This window comes from Electrona antarctica, assembly GCF_951216825.1.
Source record: "Electrona antarctica genome assembly, chromosome: 19".
NCBI lineage: Eukaryota > Metazoa > Chordata > Actinopteri > Myctophiformes > Myctophidae > Electrona > Electrona antarctica.
Genome location: NC_136800.1, coordinates 36015413 through 36041486, shown reverse-complemented (window position 1 = coordinate 36041486; position 26074 = coordinate 36015413). Strand labels below are relative to the sequence as shown.

The following is a 26074-nucleotide window of genomic DNA, read 5'->3' as shown; positions in this document are numbered from 1 at the left end:
GGACGGACGGACACACGGACTCAGACTCACACGGACGGAGTGCAAAACATACTCTCTCCCCATGCCTTCGGCCTGGTGGTGCCTGTGTGTGAGCGGAAGTATGTATGTGTGTGAAGCCTAATTTATGCCAAAAATAGCAGACCTACAAGCTCACAATGATTTAGTCTGAGGCGATGTGTGAGTCAGAGGTGAGGCGAGGCGAGGTGTGGGCTACAGCCAAGCCCTCTCATTAGCGATCAGACCTGGCGACCTCCTTCGGCAATGCCCGCGCCCCCACCCTGACCCCCCCCACCACTTCACAATCATCCGCCGAAGTCTCGCTGGCATACGGCTCACTCTTGACCCCCATCACCTCTCTTCCCATCTTCCCTGGGTTTGATTAAACTTCATGCCTCGTCTACGCTAGCTCGGGTTAACATGCTCAGGACATGCACACAGGCACATGGCCTGTCAATCAAACGCTCCATACCCATCCCCCACTTCCCATACCCCCCACCCCACCCCCATGTAAAACGGCCCTTACCACAACTCAAGTCAGTCCAGACCTCTGGATTAATGCAGTTGGACATCAGAGGGATACATAGGAAGTTCAGCAGGAGAGAGAGAAGCACAAGTTGCTCGAGGGCTAACGGCGAGACATCGGCAGCGGAAGTAAGTTTTTTTTTCACAGGTCAATACGGCGTTAAGCATATGTTTTAATGCTTCTTTGTTGGCTGCTCACCCATGGGGACATTCAATAAGATGCTGCAGTACACTCATAGATTGGCATTTAAGTTGTTAGGGTATTTGGTGTTCGTGAGAGAGAACGTTATTACAGATTTGTGGTCCATTTGAAACAACATGCACCAACACAAAGGCACACAAATAATATTTGTATCATTGCTTCCACGTGGATGACTGGTATTGCATTCTGAGACTCAGACTCAGTCTACAGTGATAACAGAAACGATAAAGATTTTTACTAATATTAGAATTAGAATTATTACAGCTTGATTCTGATCGGTCAATCCCTAAATTCAGTCTTATTTCTTGAAAATGACTGCTCCGCTCTATAACAGAGCAGAACAATTTTCTGTATAGCAATACATTCTGTTTAAAATTCCAGTAAAAAAAGCCATTATTGAGAACACTTTCCTCTCGGTCCTGGACTCCGGGGACATTATTTATAGGTCTGCTGCTCCTTTACTTTTAAAGCGCCTAGACACTGTCTACCACTCTGCCTTGCGGTGGACTACTGGTGATAACTATGGTACCCACCACTGTGTACTTAATGAGAACCCAGGTTTATCCTCTCTGACTGAGAGGCGAGATAAGCATTGGCACCTATTTTTATATAAAGCCATTGCTGGGATGCTCCCTGGCTATATTTGTTCCATGTTGGAACTGAGCACCTATCAGACCCGCTCTAGTGATTTCTTAAGGCTCAAGGTTCCTCAGGCTCAGACAAAGTTGTGCAAGACTGTCAGTGGCCCACCTTTGTGGAATGAACTCCAAAACTCTTTCAAACTGAGCTCCCTGCCATCTTTCGGTCAGTTCAAAGGAATGCTCCAGAACATCTTTCACCGTGATTGCTCCTGCTTCAATTGATTTATTATATTTGATTGACTGGTTGTTCTGCATAAAGTTCCTTTGTAATTTATCCTGATTTATAATGCATTGTGTTGGATGTATTGTTTTTGACTGTATTTTGTGTATTGTAACATTGTAACATTGAAAATGAGGGCTTGCCCTCAACTGTATTTCAGAGTATAAATAAAGGTGATGATGATGATGCTAACAGACCGCTGTCTAATCAAAGCCTCAGAGCACCTGCTGGTTGCTGCGCTGCTTGGATTATTATGCTGTATCCAACATGACAGCCATGTAAACAAACACCATGTCATTTACAACCTAACATTGCTCTCAAGAACGTTTTTGAAAACATTTGAAGCAAGAAATAGACGATGCAGTAACCGAAATTTGAGTCCATTTGATCAACTCGATTCCGTGTTTTACGACAGTACTGCAGCTCGGCAGACGGCGAGCGCGACACTTATGGAATAGTTTCAAATCATTACCGTAAGCAAGTAAAATAAATACCTAATTTTGTTGTTCCTTTTGCGTCAATTTATTAATCTATGAATAAAGTAGCCGTGCAGGCACCCGCTGGCCAAGTGGTCCAGGTGCATGCCACATATAGGCTCTGGCCTGACAGTGCGTCGCGTTCGAGTCCCGTTCATGACGACCTTTGCTGCATGTCTCTCCCCTTCTCTCTCTCCCTCGTTCCTGTCCGTCTTCACTAATAACTATCAATAAAAGGCTAAAAGCCCAAAACAAATTTAAAAAAAAGAAAGAAAAGTAGCCGTGTAATAAGTGGGATAATGAAACTTCATCCATGACACTCAGTCATCAAGCCAATTTTTGATGGATGCTAAGATACTGATCACCATCATTAAATGGTTAATTATTAACACCCACAATAAGGATTAATTAATATAACTCAATCTCACCTGCAATATCCTCACGGCCCTCCACAGTGGGCCACAAGTTGGAAATCGCTGGCTTAGATAATTAACCAATATTACACAACAGGGTGCTCTTTATTGTTAGCGTTGCCATGGCAGTGATGCTAGTGGTGCTTTTGTGTGTTAAAATGAATCACTCCATGTACAGTTTATATTATAAATAAATAACTTGTTTCAGTATAACCCATTTAGACCCAAGGCCAATTAAAAAAATAAAAAAAGGCTTCTAAATCTGTCTGCCATAAAACGGCTCCTAACTAGGCTTTCTGTTCAAGAAGAGTATGTTACTACAAAAGCAGGTGTTACATAAAGGTAAATATCTCCAGAATGGAAGATGGTAAAATCATTTTTTCTTTTATTAAATTGGAGTGGACAAGTTAAGCTTTCTTTTGAGGTATGCGGTGTGCTTCTCGCTATAAGAGAACATTTGCTGTCGGCCTAGGAAAAGGTTGGTAGTCCAATGCCATCATCGTAGCATATCTGGTAATCAGTTAATCAGAATCGTTAGCAAGCGTTGTGTTAACCCATTTTGAGCGGGAACCCCTTTTGGTGGTTACATACATTATGTTATAATTTAGCTATTGAAAAATAGCAGATCTACAAGCTCATAGCGCGCCACCGAGTGGCGCGCTATGAACTTGTAGGTCTGCTATTTTTGAAAAATCGTTAAAATGTGCCTCAAATCTTTCAGAAAATTGTCATGATTTTAATTTCGACGTCAGGCCTAAATGTGTTAAAACACCAAAAGGGGTTCCCGTCCTGAATGGGATAAACATGAATAATACTTGAGTTTAAAAAACAAATCATGCTGCTGCCGCCATGACTTTTCCATGTCTACTCGTGCACGCAACGACAGGCTGTGCTCCACATCAATGCCAGTAATCAGTTAGTAGAAAGTAAACATGCTCAATTTAAATGTTTGTAATAAATAAAACAAAAACAATGCATCGATGCATGGTCATAATTGATGCACAGACACAGTCTGTGACAATGATGAATCGCGGCAGATTCATTTGAACACCATTGCTATACGTGCATTGTGCCAATACATCAGTCCATAATCACAACTTTCAATGCATCGGCGATACAAGTTATCTCAATATATAAATGCAGGTATATAGATATTTTGTTTAGAGTCAATCATGTACCGGCCAACCAATGGTTAGTGGTTAGACAATAGATCTCATAGCTCTCATAGCTGGATCTCATAGCTAGATCTCATAGCTCTCAATGCGTTGCAGACGCATTGAGAGCTTGTAGATAGGCTATTTTTTGCCGCGCAACCTGCTTCCATGTTGGTAATCTTGGGACGCAAACGACTGAAATTAGTCGTGGCGACTGAGGACTTGAATCCATGAGGAAACCAAAGGATGATGAGAACATGAGATCATGGGCAGGCTGGGCTCACCGTGGATGATGAGTTCCGAGTCTTTGTTGAGGTCGTAGAGACGCAGCGCCTCCTCCAGCTCCAACTGAGACGATACGGTGCAGGGGTCACCTGACAAGAAGCAACCGCAGGGAGATGAATGAAAATTAACTTGCACAAGCGTCTGTAATCCTGCACACAAACCAGAGCAGCGGTAGTTCATGGAGCCACGGAAGTCAGGAGGCTACTTCTAATTATCTCTCCCCAGACCACCCCCCATTCATTTGTAAAATGTAATAGTTCATTCATATATACTCCCACTAATCAGTCTGTTTGTTTCTCATTCGCTTCTTTATCTTGTGCTCTGCTCTGGGGGGGGTTTGTGATCTCAGATTGTGTATGTTACACAGGTAACCTGTAATATCACATGAGCAGAGCCACACCGCCAAACTACATGCAATATCATTGCAAATCAATACATGGTAAATATAGTCAATCCTGAGCTGAAGTGTCTCAATGAACTGTCTGTAATCATGCACAAACATAACAGATTTAGTTGGCCGACTTTTGTGAATTTTTTTTTGCCCTTCTACAAAAGTGTTAGTTTGTACTTTGTTTATATGTGATTTGTTTTGCAAAGAGAACATTTTCTCTCGTTTTGCCATGTTTTCATGCATCACATTAAAACATTAAAAAGTACTTCCTGCTGTGAATTTGTCATATAAATTAAAATATAAATTTGTGTATATAAAAATATAGATTTCTAAGCAAATCCATGCTGTACCCAGTACCATTGTGCAGTGGTTACTTTGTTGTTTAAACTGATAAAGATCCAAGAAAGAAATAATGTTCCTTCATGGAAGATTCCCTCAACACTGCCCCCAACAGACAGAATAGGTCACTTATCATTACAGCTGTAAAGTGCTCAGAACAGGCAGAAATATATCAGTTTTTTACTCCAATTCTTCAAACATGTTGTAACAACCTAAACAAATACAATATATTTTTGTAAAACACCATAACATTTTCATTCCAAATGCCCATTTGGAACTTGAGAAGAAAACCATCTGTGCTTGTATTCTATGTAACTATATACAGTATGGAGGTGCTTTGATCGTGTGGTCATTAAGAATGAGCCTGCAATAATAAATGAAGACAGTCCCCAGCTCATGCCTAATTATTACCTAATCATTAACAGGGAAGTCAGGCTTAGGTGTTTCACGCATGGAGAGTGAGAGAGCAGTAGGTCACTTATTCCATTCGTGGTAGTGTGTACATAGCTAATCCTAATGGCAAACAGGTGACATAATTATGAGTGGAAAACAGAAGCTATGACACATGCAGGGTGTTTCGAATTCGAACCCAATATGGTGATAAGAGGGTGAGGCAAGAGTTTGCTGCATTGGCGAGAGTTTTGGATGTGGTTTCAGTGTGTCGTGTGTGTGAGAAAGACTGTACTGTATATGCATAGTGGTATTTGGGGAGGTAGAAGAGAGACAGCCCCCACACGATGGAAGAGTTCATTATGAGCATCAGGCTGCTGATGACGCCAGCCCAGCGCAGTACGTCTGAGGCTAATGACTTTAGGCAGGCTGACCTTCTCCTGAGCCCACAGACCTGACAGCTCCATCTTTGCTATGACATTATTACTGCTGCCTGACTAACTGGCTGACAACAAGGACTTGGGGAGGGGACTCGGGGTATAATGGGGGGGGGACACTTTCTCAGACTGACGTGAAAAGCTATAGCCTCAGAGTCAAGAAGGCGTAACGTCCCGTAACGTGTATTCGTGCGTCTATGAACGTTTGTTTATACGTGTGAAGGTTTTCTGCACAATGTAAATTCAGTGTAGAAGGTCATTTTAGCAATAGCATCATACAACCAAAACAGCTAATAGGAATATTTTTGTTTAGGGGAAGTAGTGGAGCGCTACCACTCCATGTGGTGTGTATGTCAACCAGGTTGGGCTGCCTAGTGAGGGCTGTCTAAGTCATGGATTGCAGGTATCAGGACCAAAGGAAGCTTTAGGGGGGGAAGCGTTTCTTATTTGAGGCACCCTATGGGCAGAAGTGAAAGTGATTTTGGATGTGCTCTGTAGAGAGAGGCCCCAAATTGGAAATATGTAATTCCAATTTGGGGTTGATGGGATGTTACATTCATGATATACTTGTATATTTATATGTTTTGTTGTTGTTGTTGTTGTAGTAACAAATAGGCCCCTGCCACTAGTTTTGGAAGCCAATTATCACAAGACAATTCAAATTGAGAATACTAGACGTGTCAGTTGGTGCTAGGCGTAAACAATGATCTGGTCATTCTGGTGCCACCCACTTACAAAACAAATATGGGTAAATTCACCTTCCACAGCACTGCTATTCAGGTGTCGAATGCCCTGCCCCCTTCCCTTAAAACAAGCAAATCACTGGCCTCCTTTAAAACAGGCCTAACATTTTACCTGTCAGCAGATCAGAGGGAGAGGAGGTGACCAATTGCCGTTTTAGATTCTTGTTCATGAATACATATGTGTGAGTGCATGGGACCCGAATGGAAACAAGACCGCAAGGTCTGTCTTCGGAAATTCTTTTGGACCAAAATGGCTGACTGTACCTTGTGCATTTTACTTTTGTCTAATAAAATATTCAATCAATCAATCAATAGGCGGCGTTATCTAGCTACACAAGACTAATATCTGTAGCATTTCTGGACTCATCCTCTATGGATGGATGCTGTGTCCAGTATGTACTGTAGAAAGCTTTTAGACATATATGTAGTTGGACAGTGGGAGGGAGGGAGGGGGGAGGCATACCTTCCTCGTCGATCCACTTCATAGTGAAGAGCTGGTCGTTGTCCATGGAGCACATGTCCCTCACCTCCCCGTACAGGCCCTCATATGAGATGGACGGCTCAAAGTGGGTGATCATGATGTCCCTGCACAGAAAAACAGACAGTTCAAAATATTAATTAACTGTGTGAGGTTAAAAAAGGCATCGACTTATGTTTGACACTTACAAGTTGAATTATTTTTGCCGCTAGGGGACGTTATATCCCAGGTCCGTATATATACACGGACCCCACGGCAGCTTTTAACATTGGTTCGGTTGCTATGGCAACACCCCACCGCTCCAGCTATGGGATTGAAAATATAATCACTGTGTAAAGCAGTTGAAAGGAGGATTTTCAAACGTCCATAAATCGTAATCCACCTGGAACTGGGATTTATGCTAACAGCTAGCCACAATAAAAGAGTTAATGAAGGCACTGCTCCATTTCCACCTTAAAGTTGTTTTAATGAGAAACTTTTAAGAGAAGATGGCACATTGTATGCACGAAAAACAAATCATTTTATGGTGTTAGTGTTACTATGAATAGTGCATTCATTCAGTGAGTTAAATAAGGGATCTGGGAATATGGTTTTAGTACCAGTGAATACAAGAAAACTGTATCCTACCTACTGCCCTTCTAACCTTGATCAAGCTAGACTGCGGTATATGTGTGCCCGATGTTCAACAGAGAGAGACTCAAGAGAGCAAGGTGAATGGGAGCCAGGAGCCCTTTCAAACAACGCTATGTGACTCACAGACTCTCGTCTGACACATTGTATCCGTCTATTCATCTATGCAGCACGACGTGTGGTAGTTAGAGGCACACACACGAGAGGCAGACGGAGTGAGAGAGGGAAAGAAAGAAAGAGGAAGTAAAGCACAAAGAAAGATAAAGAAAGAAAGAAAGAAAGACACCATAGACCACTTGGTTACTGGAGAGCAAAGGGATAGAGCTCCCCTCTGTTCATCTGCTCACCTATATTCCTTTGCGGCATGCCTTACGCTTAACCCATTTTGACCTGAGATCAGATTCTAAAAATGTCTTCTAAATCGTGACAGTTTTCTGAAAAAGCTGTGTTTCTATGTCAGTCGTTCTTCGATTTTTCAAAAATAGCAGACCTACAAGCTCGTATGAGCTTGTAGATCTGCTATTTTTCAATAGCTAAAGCACAACATAATGCTAACACCAAAAGGGGTTCCCGCCCAAAATGGCTTAATCAACAAGCGCCGGCTCAGGCGCACGCGACCACCCTCATCCATCACCAACGCACAACAGCACCCACACACACAAACGCATGCACACACACACCAACACCGACAAAAACAGAGATACAGACGTGCAATCACTCGCTCTAACACACACACCAGTGTGTGGCGGGTTATCTATCCACAATGTCTAGCAGTAACTGAGTGAGAATATCATCCCCACTGGACTTGATCATCTATCCCTCATCATCTCTCCTCCTCTGAGGGCGACCCCTGGCCTGCTGCAGGATTGATGTCCCCTCTGCTCCCTGCCCTCTGGCTCTCCGTAACTGTGCGTTAACAAGTTTGAGCCGAGGGAGGGGGCAGACATGACATGGTGTACCGCACAACACACACACACACACACACCGCACCCCTCCTTTGGGGGTCTGGACCTAGGCCTCTCAGGGGTGTGGGGGGTACAAACAGAGGGCAAGTGGAGAAGAGAAAAAGATGAGTGAATGAGGTGAGGAAGACAGAGACATACCGGCACATCCACAGCATTCTACTGCACTGTTCACTTCACCTCCACTGCTGCAGTGACTTCTGAGAAATGTGCTACAGTAACATACAGTACAAACAACTAGGGACAATTCATTGCTTTGAGTACGGTATATGTTTGATTCGTGCTGTAATAAAACATTTGATTGAAACATATTTGAGTGGATTTAATTTGAAATGTATTTGCTGTATGTACTGTACTGTGTAATATTCAAAAGCCTTCCCATTTTACAAAAAGCTCAAAACATAAACCTACAGTAGCTACTGCTTTGATGAATTGAACATGGTGGACCCTCTTGTAAACAAGTGTAATGCTTAATTGGGTCGTCCACTCACAGTTAACAGCCTTTGTATTGAGTTTGTGCTTGAAATGTACTGTAATTCTGCAAACTGTTAATAAATATTTCAATCAATCAATCAAAAAACAGGAGGAAAACTGCGTGTGCATCTGTGCGCCAGGAGTTGCTTTTTCCTCAAGCTGCTGCCAAATTGTGAGTGTGATGGGAGGATTTTGACAAACTAGATGGCAAAACAGTGCGGTGCAAAATATTCAGGGTAAAAGTTTGTATATCACATTCGTCCGTGATGTCGAATTGTGTGATGCAACGTGCTGATCTTGATGTGCTATTTTCGACAACATCATGAATAAAAATCAGGCTCTATGGATTTAGTGTTACCTAACAACAAAAAGTGGTGGATAAAACGATGTGTGAAATTGGGTTTGTGTCGGTCTTCTAATGTTATACAGTGGTGGGGGTGTGCACTGTGTGTGTGTCTGTCTGTCTGTCTGTCTGTCTGTGATTCTGTGTCTGTCTGTCTGTCTGTCTGTGTGTGTGTGCTGTGATCCAACAGGGACCGGAGGAACAGAGCTAGAGGAGACTGTCCACTTAATCGATTGCGGATGCAGTCGTTTTCTCAGACGGAAAACAGAAACTGGTTTAAATGCATTTTCAAAACATACCTCGGCCTCAGCGGCCCACTCTAGCAAATTCTGTTTGTTAAACAAACGTGTCACTGTTGCACAGCCTAACACACAGACAGACAGGCCAAGGAGGAGGGCTTGTACAGTACAGTATACAGTACAGTACCAGTACAAGTACAAGTACAGTACCACTCACTTCAGATGGGTCTGGTTTTTAGACTGTGAGTGACTTGTCTTTATATTACCGACAGCATCATTTTTTGTCCAGGAGCTTTTGGCATAACATTTTTGACCAATCAAAAATTTGTACCAAATTGGCACTGGTTCTGGTGCCCATCCCTATAGTCACACTGCTGTGTAGGCTCCAAGTACAAGACTTGCACTGCTCGCAATGTTGTCACAGTTGCATTGTTAAGTACATGTGATAATAAAAACCTTGAACTTGTGCACAGAAGCACTATCTTATCTTATATACAATTGAAAAGGTGTCCCCAGGAGGTGTCCCCAGGACAGGAACAAAAGGCACCAGCTACTACGTCACTGACACACTGCAACACACACTGCAACAACCCACTAAACACACTAACACGTCACAGACTTACCCTCCGCGTCGTTCGTTCCCTATCTCCTCATGTCGCGCCGCACGGCCCCACTCACCAACACCCGCGTAAAAACTGTCATTGCACTTCCACTAAAGCCGCCTCCCGTCCACACTCACAAACAACATCAATATCAATAATAAACACAAACACGCCACAAGCACCGACACCCCCGCCTAATTTGTTGCCAGGTCTATGACAACAAGCCCAGAAAAAATGCCATTCAACACGCTACTTACAACTCGCTTACAATTCGCGGACCTGGCAACACTGCATCCTGTTTTCCCATTGGCTACGGTTGCTACAACACGCATTTGCACTGCATCTTGGGAGCAACACAGCTTAATGTAGGGGTCACCGATTGCTGTGCTACATCCCCCTCATGTTCTCACCACCCCGTTCGGCTACGCCACACACACTAACCTACACAATTCTCCACATGCAACACAGGGCCCTTATTGGCTAGCCCCCTCACATGGCGATCCCTACGCAACAAAACACAGGCCAGCCACACACACACACCCACCCACACACACACACACAACGCCCACGTTCGGAAATATCGCACTGAGCGCACTGTGCAAACCTGCCGTGGTACAAGCGGGACAAACCGACGCGCATACATGGACACGAACAACAACAACAACAACACTACACGCACACGCGCGCGCTGCAACAACACACAGCTACGTACAGTGTGTGTGTGTGTGTGTGTGCGTGCGTGCGTGCGCGGGGGGGAATTTGGATCGCCTCGCGATGCAGCGAAAATGCCACTACACTACACAGGGCTCGACAGTGCGACTAGGTACTCGCATTTGCGCCTTACAACATCACCGTGCGCGCTGTAACATTCACTTTGTACCACCGGTGCGACTACACAATCCGAACTTTAAAGCTACACGTTGCGCAGTTTACATCCAAAAGAATGTGTCACTCTCTCGGTTCTGCACCGCTGCTGGAGAAGTATAGCACTGTCGCAGGCCGCGCAACTAATCCCCCCCCCCCCCCCCCCACACACCCCAGAGACGGAGGAGAGAGAAGAGAGCGAGAGAGACAGAGAGCACACACGTGAGTCCTGCAAATTATATTGACCCAATATTAATTTGTACAACCTAGCAAAGCATAAGATATGATGGTTTGGAGAATAGGCTGGTCTCTCTTTTTACAAGACATAAGCCATTGCATACAGGTTCTCAACCTTTTTAATTTCAAGGACCCCCATAACTCTGAGAGTAAAACCAAATGGACCCATAAGAGTCCCATTTGATTCCATTTGTACAGTATCAGAGTTAAACGTTATAAAAGAGTCCATTTGGTTCCATTTGTACACTCTCAGAGTTACAGACCTGTAGGGTCCACTTGGTTCCATTTGTACACTCTCAGAGTTACAGACCTATAATGGGTCCATTTGGAACCCCCTCAAGGAACCACGAGGGTCCCTGGATCACACCTTTGACAGCCACTGCTTTACATCTATACATAACTAATATAGAGCATATTTGATCCATTTATTGTTATGGATAAGAACAACAACACTACACGCGCGCGCGCGCGCACGCGCTGCAACACAAAACAGCTGCATAAAACGCGTGTCACTGTGGACTTCTGTATCTGTGGACTTCTGTATCGCAACGCGGGGCAACGCAACTCTGGGATGAGCGGGCCGAAGGCCCGCGAAATTCTAGTAGTATACAGTATACAATAGAGAGTAGTACAAGGATTTATGTCTGGGTTGGACAGTAGGGGGATAGACTCAAAGGGGGCTGGAGACGAGAGTGAAAGAGAAAGGTTGACGGAGAGAAAGAGGGCATAACCCTCTCTCTTTTTACTGCTGCTGGCAAGAGCGTCCCTCACCCCAATTGACTTTATGATTATACAGAGGAACTCAACAGAACAGCACCTGGAGTCATCTCTCACACAAAATACACACACGGACATGTCCTGCACAAGGCCATATCAAACACTGGGAATGTAAGGTCAGAGTAGGTCCAATCCTTGCCAGGACACACACACACACACACACACACACCCACACACAATCAGCCTATAAAATGAATAAGTCATTACTCTGTGGCCAGTGTTTGTCCGATAATGCGTTTCAGATACAGTTTGCCATCATATATATGCAGCTTCTGTACTGGAAGGGATTCCAAATTCCGGGAGGGAGAAATGTGTTGAACTGGTCAAGAACAAACTAGTCCTTCTCTACCTTTCATTCTCTCATTTCTCTCTCTCCATCTATGGGATCCGCAAGTAATTCTGACGGAGCATTAGTCCGACATGCAGGAACCGCTCGAACATGCGCTGCTCCCGTGCTTGCGGTTATGGTTATGGTTTTAGGTAGGTTTGTCGTTTGTCGGACCAATGACTAGTCTGAACTAAGTACTGCACCCCTCTATTGCTTTTTCATTACTCCTTCTCTTTTTTATTATCTTACTTACTTACTTCACCTCCCTCTCATTCTCACCCCGTGAGGTTTTTTTTTAATTCTCTCCACATCCACACTCATAAATTCTTGCTCTCTCATTCTTGTCCTCCCCTGTTCATTTGTTTTCACTCTCTCTCCCTGCATCCTGTGGGTGTTAATCAGTGCTGATGGTGGGGGAGTGGAGAGTAAAGGCTGTGCTTTCTGTCACTCTGGCTCCCACAGTCGAATCTCTGTTCTCAGGCTGAGACGGCAGGTCTGCTTCCTGCTAAACCACCGCCTGGCCTGATAAGCGCGGTGGGAGATAGAGACACACGCACGCACACACACACACTTCATTCATGTATATGGAGACCACAGAAGCCACACACGTGTGCACAAACACACATACTATACATATAAAGTTTAGACATTTTTACATACACAGACAGAGTTGCCTCACGCCGTCTGCAGAGAGCACAGAGAGCGTATTAATGCCAACACAGGATACTTGCTGTGCGAGTACGTCAGTGTAACTGGACCCGAGCTGTGGCTGTTGTTGACACTCCTCGTGGCTACTACACTGTAGTTAAAGTTTACCTGCTTGCTGTCTCAAACAAACACTCACTCTCTCTGACACTGATACAGAGCTTAGCTAATGGTTACAGACAGCGCTAGCAGAGAATACAGGTGGGTAACAGAGTGTGGTCACTGGTCAAAGTATGCCAATAGTAAGCATGAATCTGATATATCTATATACAGTTTATCTATATATCTATCTACAGAATATCTATTTATCTGTCTGACTGAACACTGCAATTGTAGTACTGGATTGTTTTTACTAACTAGCCTAAAAACTTAAAGGACCACTTCACCACTTTTCAACTTCTCTTCCTATAATTGGTCCTAACTAATGTTCATGATAAAATACCACCATGTTTTCCTACTCAGTCTGTGTCTCATAGGAAGGCTGTGGGCAGTTCAGAACCCCCAGTCCACCAGTGACATCATCGATGGTGAATCCAAGCTAATAGAAACGGCAGGCTTTCTTTTCCTGAAAGGTTGCAATGCAAAAGTTGAAGCCATCGTTCTCACGATAATACAAATCTAAATATATTTTAAAACAAATCTTGTTTCAAAAGAAATCTGCCTAATGATGATGTCACTGGTGGACGGGTGTCCGAACTGCCCAAAGCCCTCCTATGAGACACAGACTGAGTAGGAAAGAATGGTGGTGTTTAGTGAGGAACATTAGTGAGGACATTAGTGAGGACCAATTATATGAAGAGATGTTGAAAAGTGGTGAAGTGGTCCTTTAAGGAAAAAAAGTACCAAGTTGCAAATAAAATCCGATGTTGATTTCTGATATTCTTTCCTCGCCAATTTTTCCTATTTTGGAATAACTATTATATTTTAAAATGTAATGCTAGACGTCTCACATTTGCTCCAATGTTGAGGAGCCAAAAAGCAATCATTTTACTCTTGTATAACCTGTATAACCAGGAGGACTACATGCAGTGTTTCAGCTATATGAATTAAATTGTGGCAGGCATTGTGCCACTTCTTAAATTGGCCTGCCACAGCTTAATTCTTATGAAAATCATTATTTTTTTAATAAGCGACGCATTGTGAGCTTGTAGGTGCGTGACACCACCCCATCGTGCACAGGGTCTCCTGTGAAACTGGAATATATAATATTGACTGGAATATATTTCGTTTTACAAGCTATGTTTGTATAGCTTTTCTAAAATGATTTCAATGCAGATTATGCTGTTAATTAGTAGGATGCATGCAATGGATGCAACGACGGTGAGTATATTGAAGTTTGTATTTGCAGAACGGTTATGGTTTCATATTATCATGCATCTGTAACTTTGCACTTGCCTGTACATCATCTCAGCTCAGCATATTAAATCAAGTTACATCAGTACTAGTTTTGTTTGTCAAGAAAGCAACATCGTTGCATGAATTACCGTTACAACAAACGTAATCATTTGATTGGAATGTGCAAGGAAACCTTTGTGAAACATGTATGTATGTGTATGATCCATAGTGATCTCGCAGAGCTTTCCAATTCACACCATAGTACTACTATCACATGATACAAGTTAGCAGTTAACATACCATCATGCTCTGTGTCATGTGTACAGTTGTAGGCCATCGGTATTGTCCTTTTCTTTTTGCTGAGGTTTGCGTGATCTGCGCAAAAGGACAGTTAACCCATTTTGGGCGGGAACCCCTTTTGGTGTTTTAAATATTGTTATAATTTAGCTATTGAAAAATAGCAGTTCTACAAGCTCATAGCGCGCCACCGAGTGGCGCGCTATGAGCTTGTAGGTCTGCTATTTTTGAAAAATCGTGAAAATATTTATTTCGGAAAACTGGAGGATTTAGAAGGTTTTTTTTAAATGTTGAGGTCAGGCCTAAATGGGTCAAATGATAAGGGACAATATCGGTGGCACCCAACTGTACCTATACTGCATATGCCAACCAGTTGCAAATGCAATTTACATCCATGTCATTGTCTGTCCAGACTCATGATGAGCGGCCATCTTAATTCGGGGCAGCATAACATTGTGTATATGCCGGGGCATGTTGTTTTTAAATAACCATAACTTACTCCATTTTCAACCGTTTTTCAAACGGTTTGGTTTGTTATAAACTTCAGAGACGTCCGCATACTTATGCTTTTATATGACGTTCATATAAAAATAAATTAAGCATATAAGCATCCTGAATCATAGCAACGTTGATAACGTTTGTAATAAACCAACCCGTTTGTAAATCCGTCAAAGATTTGAGCGAGTTATGACTATTTTTGTGTGAGCTGCCATAGAACATACTGTACTGTAGCCCCGAAGCAAGATGGCCGCCGGGTGAACTACGTCAGAGACTCCGCCTTGAGCCATCTAGCCTTTATATATGTCTATGGACATGACTAATAAATATGAGTCAGACTCCCTGCAGTGAGAAAAGCAATGTTACAATATCCTATAATCAAGTCAAGTTTATCAGGTCAAGTGTATTAATATGTCCCATCTGGGCAATTTATGTTACAACATAAAATAAAATTGGCTGATCATTGACTTGTATTGAGATCTGCAATTGTTTTTATTGTTTGAAAGTGTTTGCCTATAAGGACATGCAGAAAATAGGGAGGCCAGGTTGAAAGTAGTTAAAATTGCTTCGTATTGATATTCTGTGCATTCAATTCTTATTTTAAACTTTGTGTCAGTAAAAACGAACATCACAGGTGCAGCATGGTGACTGGGCATATCAGGTTTGTTTTTTCCAAAAAATAAATGATATTTTAACAAATTCAACATAAACTAGAAAAAGTGCCCTTCTGGGCACAGGTCTCCACCAGGAGGATAGGACTGTGTGAGATGTTTGGCAACATGTTTAGGAGTAATATAAACATGTTTGCCTTTGATGGCAATTGGATGATTTGAGGCATTTTGTTCCAAAAATGTGTTTTGCAAAAATCAACCTGTTGGTGGCGCTATAACAGGCCAATGTGAAAAGGGTGGGATCTATTCCTCAGCCTAGTAGGAAAATGTGTGAAAGATTTCACGTAAATTGCATGCTGCATTCATGATTTGAGGCTTTTGTTCAAAACGGGGCAATCTTGCAAACTGTGAAAGCCAATTATAGGCAATTAGGATGGAATATGAAATATGGGACAGATCCGAGTTGAGCACATGACCATAGAGATACTCTGTAACGATTTGTGAGATTTTTGGACAGAATCTGGAGGAGTAATATCAAAAAATGTGTTTTACAAAAGTCGGCCTCCTGGTGGCGCTATAAAAGGCAGATGCGGAAAATGCAGGTCAAAGGTTTGTCCTTGGCCTCTAGGGAGTGTGCATGCAACGTTTCACGCAGATCGGTGCAGTTTTAGGTAAAACATGTGAAAAGCTGCCTCATGGTGGCGCTATAACAGGCCGTTCTGGAAAATGTGGGGCAGAGGTTCATCGTTGGCATCCTGGGAGTGTGTGTGCAAAGTTTGGCATCGACCGGGTTAACGGTGCCAGAGATTAGCTGGTAACGGACGGACGGAAGGACACACGGACGGACACACACACGGACGGAGTGCAAAACATACTCTCTCCCCATGCCTTCGGCCTGGTGGAGACAATGAGGTGGAACCAGGGCGGAACAAGGCAGAAAGAGCCTGCTGGTTAATCAGTTAGGGACCAGTCATAAAGGCTGACAAATGGTGAATTCTGAGTTTTCTAGTTGTGCATGATATTATAAATTAGTTAGAGACATTATTAATCGACATGCCTGAAATAAGTATGAACCCATTGTATTGAGGCTGTCTGTGTATATCACCGTCTGCTCTGCACATGTGTCAACTCAACCAGACTACAGAGGGTGCTGCAAAACACACAACTGAGCCATGCTGTTCAACTGTACACACTCTGCTGACTCTAGCTTGTTGTTGTGCATGCTTACTGGACAGTGAACACCTCCCTCTGTGAGATATTGTAGTTATTTAGTTTGATGTTCCCCTCTCGCAATGGAGAGGTAATTTAAACAATGTCTGGACTACAATACAGATGGTGGTGCATTTGGAGTAGTGTGTCGTGGGAGGCGAAACCGAATTGATGTAACATGGCAACGCCCCCTTGGCCTGTGGCGCACGCAGCAGTGCCTCTTGCATGAGTCGTCTGAAGCGGACTTTGCAGCGTTCGGCACTCGATTGCAGTGGGCCCCCAAATAATTGGCAAAAGCAAAACACAAAGTAAATTTAAAATAATATAAACAAATAGTGTAAAAAGTTAAAACAATGTCATAGTATTTTTTTCTTTAAAGGGCAAGACCACTTTGGTAGAGGTTTGGGTTGTGTAGTTACCTTACCATGATGTAACCATGATGTGGACAAGAAATCAATAAAATCACACCCGTGTGAAGTGAGGGGCACTTTTATCATACATCCTCACATTCTGTGCTCAGCCAATCAAATAATCACAAATGCCATTCCGGCCAATCAGCGACGTCTTCACTTTTCTGCCCTCACTTTTATCTTCAATATGTACTTTGCTTACTTAGCCAATGAAATCATCGCTAACTGCTAAAATGGCTTAACACGGCAGCCGAATGGTTGTAAAGTGGTCAGATGGGTGGGCCGCGAACGCTTTCAAGATTTTTAAGTGGGCCCCGATCCTAAAAAGGTTGGGAACCACTGCTCTAGACAGTATGACCCCTTGAGTGCCACACTGTAAAAGAAAATCATCAGCAAACTAAAATGGATATGGGAAACAATTTAACAAACCAGGCCGTGGGATTTCTCTGGGTGACTCAGGGAGAAGGATTGTGCAGTTTGCTAAGAGCAGCTTATTGCAGAGTGAGCAAGAAGGAGGCACAGAGCATTCCACGCAGACATGGCATTCTTCGCTTCCCTCTCCGACTGGAAAGGCTTGTTATAGCTAAATTAAAGAGGCATGGGGGTTAGCGATGGGCCCCACGGCATCCCAACCACCATGAGTAGGGTATGGTATCCCCATCTGCCCAGTGAGAGGCCATTTGTCACCGGTGAGCGCTCAAGCACGGGAGAAGGGAGGTCAGGGTGCCTCCGTGGGCTACTGCACACACCTAGGACCATTCATCTCTCTGTCATCACCGCGCAAAGCGCGCAAAGCATGGGTATGCCCCACACACACGCACACGTGCATCGACACATACACAGACATAATATAAACCCTGTCATACATAAAACACACGTGCACGCTCTCCTGCTTAACTACAACTCCCAAAGACCTTCGCCTCAACCGTCCTCTGTCGCACCCGATACCGTCCCTCTCAGTAAGACAGCAGGTCAGGGTGAATGGTGAAACAACGGCTCCAAGACTGGAGGATGCTCCCGCCTCCAGGCAGCGTGGGCCGTGGCCCCCCTGCCATGCGAGTCGGGAGGGAGCCTCGCTCATCCCAGCACACCAAGGCAGCAGCGACATGCACTCCTGCTGAGGTGGAGGACAGAGCTGCTTATAGTCATAGGTACTACACACATATACTACACAAAATGCTCATAGGGCATAGCATCACCCAGTGATGCAATACATCACTGGGTGATGTATTGCATCACTGGGTGATGTATTGCACCTAAGCCTAATGCACACAGCTAATGTGTGTGCATGTCGGGAATGTAACAATATATAACAAGAGTCCTGATTGGCTTATCAGTTTCACACCCCAAGCGGCAAGGACGGAGAACTCCGTTCAATCAATTAGTAACGCCCAGCGCTCAGGACGACGGAGATTTATTGATATAAAAAAACGATCGCATCGCTCCACAGGCTTGGAGCGTCTGTTGCGCAACATTCAATGTTATTTCCCGGTGGGACATCATGAGACCGAAAATCTTAAAACGTGAATAACTCTTGATCTAAATCATTCCGTCCAATTCTAAGCAAAGAGTATGTGTTAGACAGCCCATCGCGGTCCCGTCGCTAGTCGCGTTAGAATGAATCATACCTCCCGTTGTTGTCGATCGCCTCGGGAGTATTTTGGCTACATCAAGCTACTTCAGCTACATCCGGGATAGCGCCTGGTCCGTCGCTAAAAATCGCTGGGCGCTCTGATTTAATGGATTAAATAACCTTGGGCGTTTGGTGTGTTAACATGGTGTGTGTGTATGGTGTGTGGTGTGTGGTGTGTGTGTGTGTGTGTGTGTGTGTGCGCGCACGCGCTCCTGCGCGCTCCTGCTGGATTCAGCATTAAGTGATTGTTTTTGAGCATACACTTGTCTCTGGATAGGGGTGGTGATTGTGCCGCCGACTTGACAGGCACTTTGGAATGTGAGCAAAGTTGCCTTGACACATCTGGCGCTCCACACACAGTTCCAATAACTCGTCTTGATTCTAGTACTTGTAAAGTGCTGTTTAAAGTTTAAAAGATAGAGCGTGATGCCCTGCCGTTTGAAAGGAGGCCGCTTTCAGAGAGATTCACTCACGCATCTCCCTGATCAGCTGCTTCCTGCCTTGTAGTTTCAAATTCAGGGCAATAAGGTGCTCCTTAATTTGCCACCCATAAAAGCAAAGTCATTCAACCACTTTTAAGACAGAATCAGTAGGCAGTCGGCACAGACTGTAAAAGTGTGAAAACTGTGCAGGTTGGACTGTAGCAGCGTGACCCTTGCCCTATTGCAATTTGGTTTAGTTAGTTACGGAGGTAAATTTAAAACTCAGTCACGGGCAACAATAAATTGATCAACTTAATCTTAATGTATATGTGGGCTTAATAAGAAGTTATGGGGACCGTATCGGGCCCGCAGGCCTAGAGTTTGACACGTGATCTACAGTATGGACATAGCTGGATAAGTGCTGGGCGTAACAAGCACAAGACCAGAGCAGGATCGCTTCTTTACTCTAAACAAAGCAAAGCACAGCCTTAGTACTGTACTGATGCAGACAGCTGCTCCATTGAAAAATGATGTGCTGGTCCTTACAAAGGAGGGAAAGGGCTGAACTACTCAGGCGAGCCAGTGTAATCCCAGTTTCCTGCCAAACAATATGCCTTCCTACTAGTCTGAGAGTTGTTTTGGATTTGGCAGAAAAACACAAAGCGTTCATTTATAGGTATCCAGGTACAGGGGGGGGGGGGGTCCTGGATGTCTGACTCATTTGTTTACACTATCTTAACATGTGACAAGGATCTGACCAGGAACTGTTCTTTGAGGTTACTGCCCAGGCTGTGTGAAAACCATGTTCTTCAAAAAAGGTACTGACAAATTACTTTGATATACCCAACTATTCACTGTAGTAGGTATAAAAGCTGAGGTGACGTGATTTGTGAACTGGGATAGAGCTCTCTGGTTGGCTGTTTAGCTTTGCAAGGAGCTCTTTCAAGCCTATTAAGTGCTCATTCTCCAACAAACTCATGGGATAATAGATAGTGATCAGGATACAATTGATGATTATAAAGTTGGATGACTGGTTGACTTCGGAGTGCAAGGCTTCGTGCCCAAAGGGTCAAATATCAATGCAAATTATTTTAATTCATGAACAGCAGAGTCATCACCATACATACATACCTGTGCACAGGCTGTGCCGTATGTATTCAGCCACTTTTTCAGACCTTTCACCCAATTTAATTCCCAGTCTACTTACAAGATAAGCAATCCTAGTTTTGTGCTGGTTTCTGTCAGCCATCTCCATACTGTGTAGATCACTTGTCAAACTCAAGGCCTTTGGGCCAGATACGGCCCCAACGACTTTTGATCAAGCCTGCATGTAAATTAAGCTGATCAATTCCTGCGGTGGCCTGCGGTGAGCTGGTGTTTAAATGTACTTCTGCAATAATACCAAATTGCAATAGGGCACCCTGCTACAGTCCAACCTGCACAGCTCACAATTTTACAGTCTGTGATGTGCCAACTGAACTGTCTCTCTCTGAAAAGTGTTTGAGTGACTCTGCTTTTATGGGTGGCATAAAGGAGCACCTCATTGCCCCGAATTTAAAACTGCAGGGCTGAAAGCAGCTGATCAGGGAACTGCATGAGCCCAGTAGCCCACTTACACATTCAGCCTGGCTGTGCCCATCACCAGTGTACCAAATTATACAATGTTCTTCTGTTTTTGCATAACTCAGAAGTTCTGAATATTTTGGTCGAGAAACCAATCTGTGGATCTTGAGATCTGCATGGTAACAGCATGGCTGCTTGTGGAGCATCAACTCCAGAGTCCGATGTTAATGTTTTTTTTACGTTTTTGAAGCGAATCCATGAAAATCCTGGTGGTTTTTGCCACTCTGTATTTATTAATTGGCATTAATATGGATTTAGACCTTCAAAATATGCTGTTGAGAATATACGTTTACATACATGAAACTCAGTACTAAGGACTGACATCACTAAAAGATTTGATAATCAAATCCTCTTCAAATACATGCATAAACACCTGGGATGCTCGAATATGCAGAGTGCAGTGAGCCTCTGATTGTACAACAGACGCACGTAACAGCCAGAACAGACCTAACTAAACCACATGAAAGAGTCCAGCAGCTGTGCGCACATGTGTGTGTGTTCGCAATGCACTAGGCTATTCCCTCTGGAAAATGACAGTTTTATGGCTTTATTGTCTGAATTATGCCACAGTGCCCCATGGCAAATACAGACGATATCTCGCATCTGCAACACGTTGTGGGTTTGTAGTAGTCCCAATGAAGTACCAAGATCAGTGTTCCTTCTCGTTGCAGTGGCTAATGTAACAACATTATGACACCGTTCTGGCACGCTATATGTTTGCACAGAACCCAACCTTTATTCTATCACTGCCTACATTGTGATATTATGGCATAACTAGGTTACTAACTTACTATTTACATTAATTTATAATAAAAATGATGAGCCATGATAAGGAATAATTAGTGATAATGGTGTGTGTGAAGGAGATGTGTATCATTGTTGTTGTATTATGTATTGTAGTAGATTACTAGATTTCTCTCACAATATACAAATCCATTGCCTGTTGATGGTGAGAAAAACGCTACAGAACAACAAATATCAGTCTGTCATATGAAATATGATGCAAATATTATTTTTTTGTAGATGAAAATTGTTCTAAATATTTACGAATTTGAAGCATGGACATGTAAAACCAATATTGCAAGAAGAAACTGAAGCCTTCAAATCAATCAATAGTAATTTCAGATGCTCAGAGATGTAATTTTCATGCTCAGCAGGGCTCCATACTATTTTTTTCCACTGGTAGCACTGGTGCAGTACTGTACTCTGTACTGTCACTTTAAGAATGAGACTCTGCGTTGCCTGTAAATGACATCATCTGAGATCTACAAGCTAAGATTGCAATTACATCAGTGATAGATGTGTCAGTTTGTAGATCTGTTTAGCAGTCAATTGCATGACTGTTACAGAGTGTGCATGCGTGTGTCGGTGTGCGCACAGCCACACACAACCTGTATTCTCGCACACAACCTGATAAAATGAAATGCTTTGATCTTGCCTCAGGCAAGTCAACTGAATTCAAAACTTTTATTAGACAATTTGTCTTGTGTGCACCTGTGATTTCTCAAGACATGACGTTGCTGTCAGACAGTGGCTTTGAAGAATAGCACTGTTTAGCATGTTTCTTCAATGTACACTGTGACTACACACACACACAATGATGATGAACATGAAGCAGGGAGAGACCAGCCTAGTAATAAATGATAATCATGCACTCGCACCACAAATTCGATCAGGACTTCAGGAGGTAACATAACATGTTTGCCCACAATGGAGAAATGATGATTGAAAACAAAACATCACTCTCAGGTCGTACTATGCTGACCAGTTAGGTCTGGACAGATTTCAATTTTGGGTTACTTGCTCAATGAAGTATATACACACTCATTCAACCATAATAGGTGCTGAAGAGAGGACGACGTGAAGGAAAACAGACAGAGAGAGATGCATGGCCTAAAAACAGTGTCATGTTCAAAACCTGACAGTTTTAGTGTACATATATAGAATACCAAACGACTCGCCCCTTTACCAACTCGCCCCGGGCGTACAGCCGGCGAAACTGCGCGGCCTGGTATTCCTAAGTAACCTTGTAAATTATGCTTAAACGGTTAAACCTAACCTTATTCCAAACCTTAACCTCAGTAAAACTATGCCTAACCCTAAACTTATTTCTAACCTTATTCTCAGTAAAACAAAATAAAGAATATAAGAACCGTCGGACCAAGCGGTAGGCGTGAGTTCGGCGGGAAAAATCTAGGGCGAGATGGTTTAGGGGTGACCGTACCTGATACCCATACACCCAAATAGAATGTGTGGGCTCTTCATGAAGGGGAAGTTTTAATTGCACATTAAGTTGAGTTTGTAATCTGCATTTTACCCCTCGGAACAGCTACTGCCACTGCCTCGGGTGAAGTTACGGGTTAGTGTTTTCACTGTCTTACTCAAGGAACCTTCTGATTCCCAGGTGTCTGCTATCCTGAGCGACTGCCAAGGTTAGAGTGTCCACTCGGAGACTGGGAGGTCAGGGTTCGATCCCCGGCTGGGTCATACCAAAGACTCTGAAAAATGGGACCCAGTGCCACTGCCTGCTGGCTTGGCACTCAGCATCAACGGTTGGATGTCCCTGCGCCTGCTGCGACATACTACATCATGTCCAGGGGGTGTAGTTGTACATCAAGCTGCCTCAGGCTGAAGAAACACAGGAGATAGGCTCCTGCCCTATGGGCATCATGGCTCGGCAAGGCTTACTTACTGCCAAGTTTAGTGAAGTGCCGTAGTGTATGGTGCGTAAATTAACACAATGCAGCAGGCACACATGCACCAATAACTTAGAAGTGAGAACTATGCTGGCACTGCACTTGGGGGGAAATATGAATAATGAATATTCAATAACATCATTCATCAACCACAATTGCATTGTATCTTGGATTTTAGTATCACAATACTGTGGGATGTCGATGTACAGCCAGTGAGGGACCATCCGTCTCTATGGAGTACCACAGTGTTCATCAACTCTAAATGAAAACAATGCCAGTTACAGCCTGACAGGCTGAGGGTGCCACGGGTTGGTACAGTACAAGACTGAGCCTACTGCTGCTGGCACTCACTGACAATAGACTTGAATGAATGAACCAGGCACTGTCCCCAAAGCTATCCAATTTGGGACAGCATTCACAAAACAGTGAACACTTATAATAATAATGGAGTAGTTATGTTACTACATAGTTGTACCAATATCAAATTCAACACACATGCAGCTGGAAAAATGTCCCATACTGTTTAGAATGATTTTAAATCAATGAAAGGCTGTTAATTATCACTTTCTTCCTCTAGCCTCTAGAGAAGGTGGAATTCCAAAATCTGGCAGGCACAATTTCACCAGAGCAATGGTAGAATAGAGAAGCCCCAAATTAAGCCTGTGTTGGACCCCTGTCCTGGGTTCCTGAAAGCCCAGATTTCACTACTAAATGCTTAATAATAAATATAGCCATGACCAACTTAAACTTGACCAAGAGATAACACCCTTTCCATTCTATTAGTTGTTGTTTTTTTACATAGCTGAGATTCCTTTGTAGCAACCTCGCAAATACTTGAGATGTTTTGCTCAGTGAACAGGAAACTCATGATGCAGGGACACTGCAGTGTTTGGGGTGTGTATAACAAGACTGAGGAACACAACAGGTATGGCAACGGTGACTTGTGCTACACGTTCTACCGGTCTTCAATGAACTGGAGTCCCAGCTAGACACAGCCAGAGACAGCCAGAGGGAGTGTCAATTGGATGGAACTCGGTGACAAATCATTTCCATCACTAAAAACAAGCAGCTCACCAATATTACACCGAAACCGCATCAATAATACAACAACATCGAGCAGCCGCATATATCATTATCATATGAATACGGAACTTGTCAAGACTGACAGTGAGGAATGACAGTCTGACAAAGGAACTATGTCACACAGAGGAAAGGGACCCAACTTGTGGCAATCAATAACTAGTTACAACCAACTCAATTCATTAGCAAGCTGATGTTACCTGTACAAGATAGCAATAACAGTAGTTAAGAGTAATACACACCAGCGTGTTAGCTGTTAGCTTTAAAGTTCCACATCAGAAAGCTTTGCAGGAATGTGACATGTCTCTGATCAGAAACTTCACTTGAGATCATAAGTGACCATTCCACACCAGTTAACCACAGCAAGCTGACAATGACAACCATAGTATAGTAGGGAACTTTACAACATGTGTGGATAGCTTTTAGAGCTCACTTACACTTTGTCGCTAATCGGACAGAGAATTACGTCTTTTTCCCCCACAACTCTTTTTCTCAGCTGAAAATGACGTAATTTGTGTTGAGCGATATACCGGTAGTTTAAAGTAAACTTCGACTAGCCTGTCTGCCTTGACAAGTTCAACTAGCTTTGCTACTAGCCAACACATTAGCAAGGCTGGTTAGCCGCTATAGCTAGCTAACGTTAGCCTGCTGTTTAGAAGAATGTATTATAACTCAACAAACATCCAGCCAGCTGTCTCGTAAACACCGCAGGACGGTCACGGAGAACAATGTTGGAGTTTGGCTTCGCTCACCCTTTGTAATACGCTTTGACCCGGACCTGGTGGGGGTTCTCTCCGGGGTGGGACATGGTGCTGTCCCGCAGCGTCGGCATCATCGGTCGGCGCTGCTGTGCCGCGGTCACCGAGGACTGGAGGATGATGGAGGAGGTCGGGAGGAGGGATGATGAATCCCTTCCTTCTGCTTCTATCTGGGAGCTTTCTACTTGTGTGTGTAGTGTACTAGTGCCGTACCACCACCACGCCCTGGCTAAATCACTGTGTTTCTACTCTACCCCGCGATAGGACGCAATGCGACTCAAAAACGTCCCGAGACAGGGAACCTAACAGCGGTTCTTTACGTGAAGTAAAATAAACATTGGAAAAAGTAGTGGGGAAAACTTGAGAGGTTCCGCCAAGCAACTCCCTGTTAGTAGTTCGTACTACTGCTGCTGCAAAGGCCTGGCGACGGGCGAGTCCATTGTCGGAATGTTGGAGGGGGGGAGTGTGTGTGCGCATAAAACACATCGCCGTACGGCGGTGTCGTGCGTCAAAAATAGTAGATCCGTGACCGTCACGGATCACGCGTCATTGATGCGTTGTGGGTGACTGTGTGAGCTTGTTGATCTGCTATTGTTTTTGGAATATTTGGGTAGATATAAAACAAAAAAATACATATTATTATTTGAGGA

At 43.6% G+C, this 26074-nt stretch overlaps 1 protein-coding gene across 2 annotated transcripts in view; it reads right to left on the bottom strand.

The window, feature by feature from the left end:
* Positions 1-25916, bottom strand: part of prkci (protein kinase C, iota) — a 48577-nt gene extending 22661 nt beyond the window's left edge. For both annotated transcript variants that reach the window (XR_013792382.1, XM_079529517.1), the window contains exons 1-3: positions 25419-25916; positions 6677-6798; positions 3913-4002 (exon numbers count right to left, since the gene is read on the bottom strand). Coding sequence is in view for 1 of the 2 variants with exons in the window: in XM_079529517.1 (XP_079385643.1) it covers positions 3913-4002; positions 6677-6798; positions 25419-25501 (295 nt within the window). In the remaining variant the exon portion in view is untranslated. The remainder of the gene's footprint in view (positions 1-3912; positions 4003-6676; positions 6799-25418) is intronic.
* Positions 25917-26074: the final 158 nt, after the last annotated feature.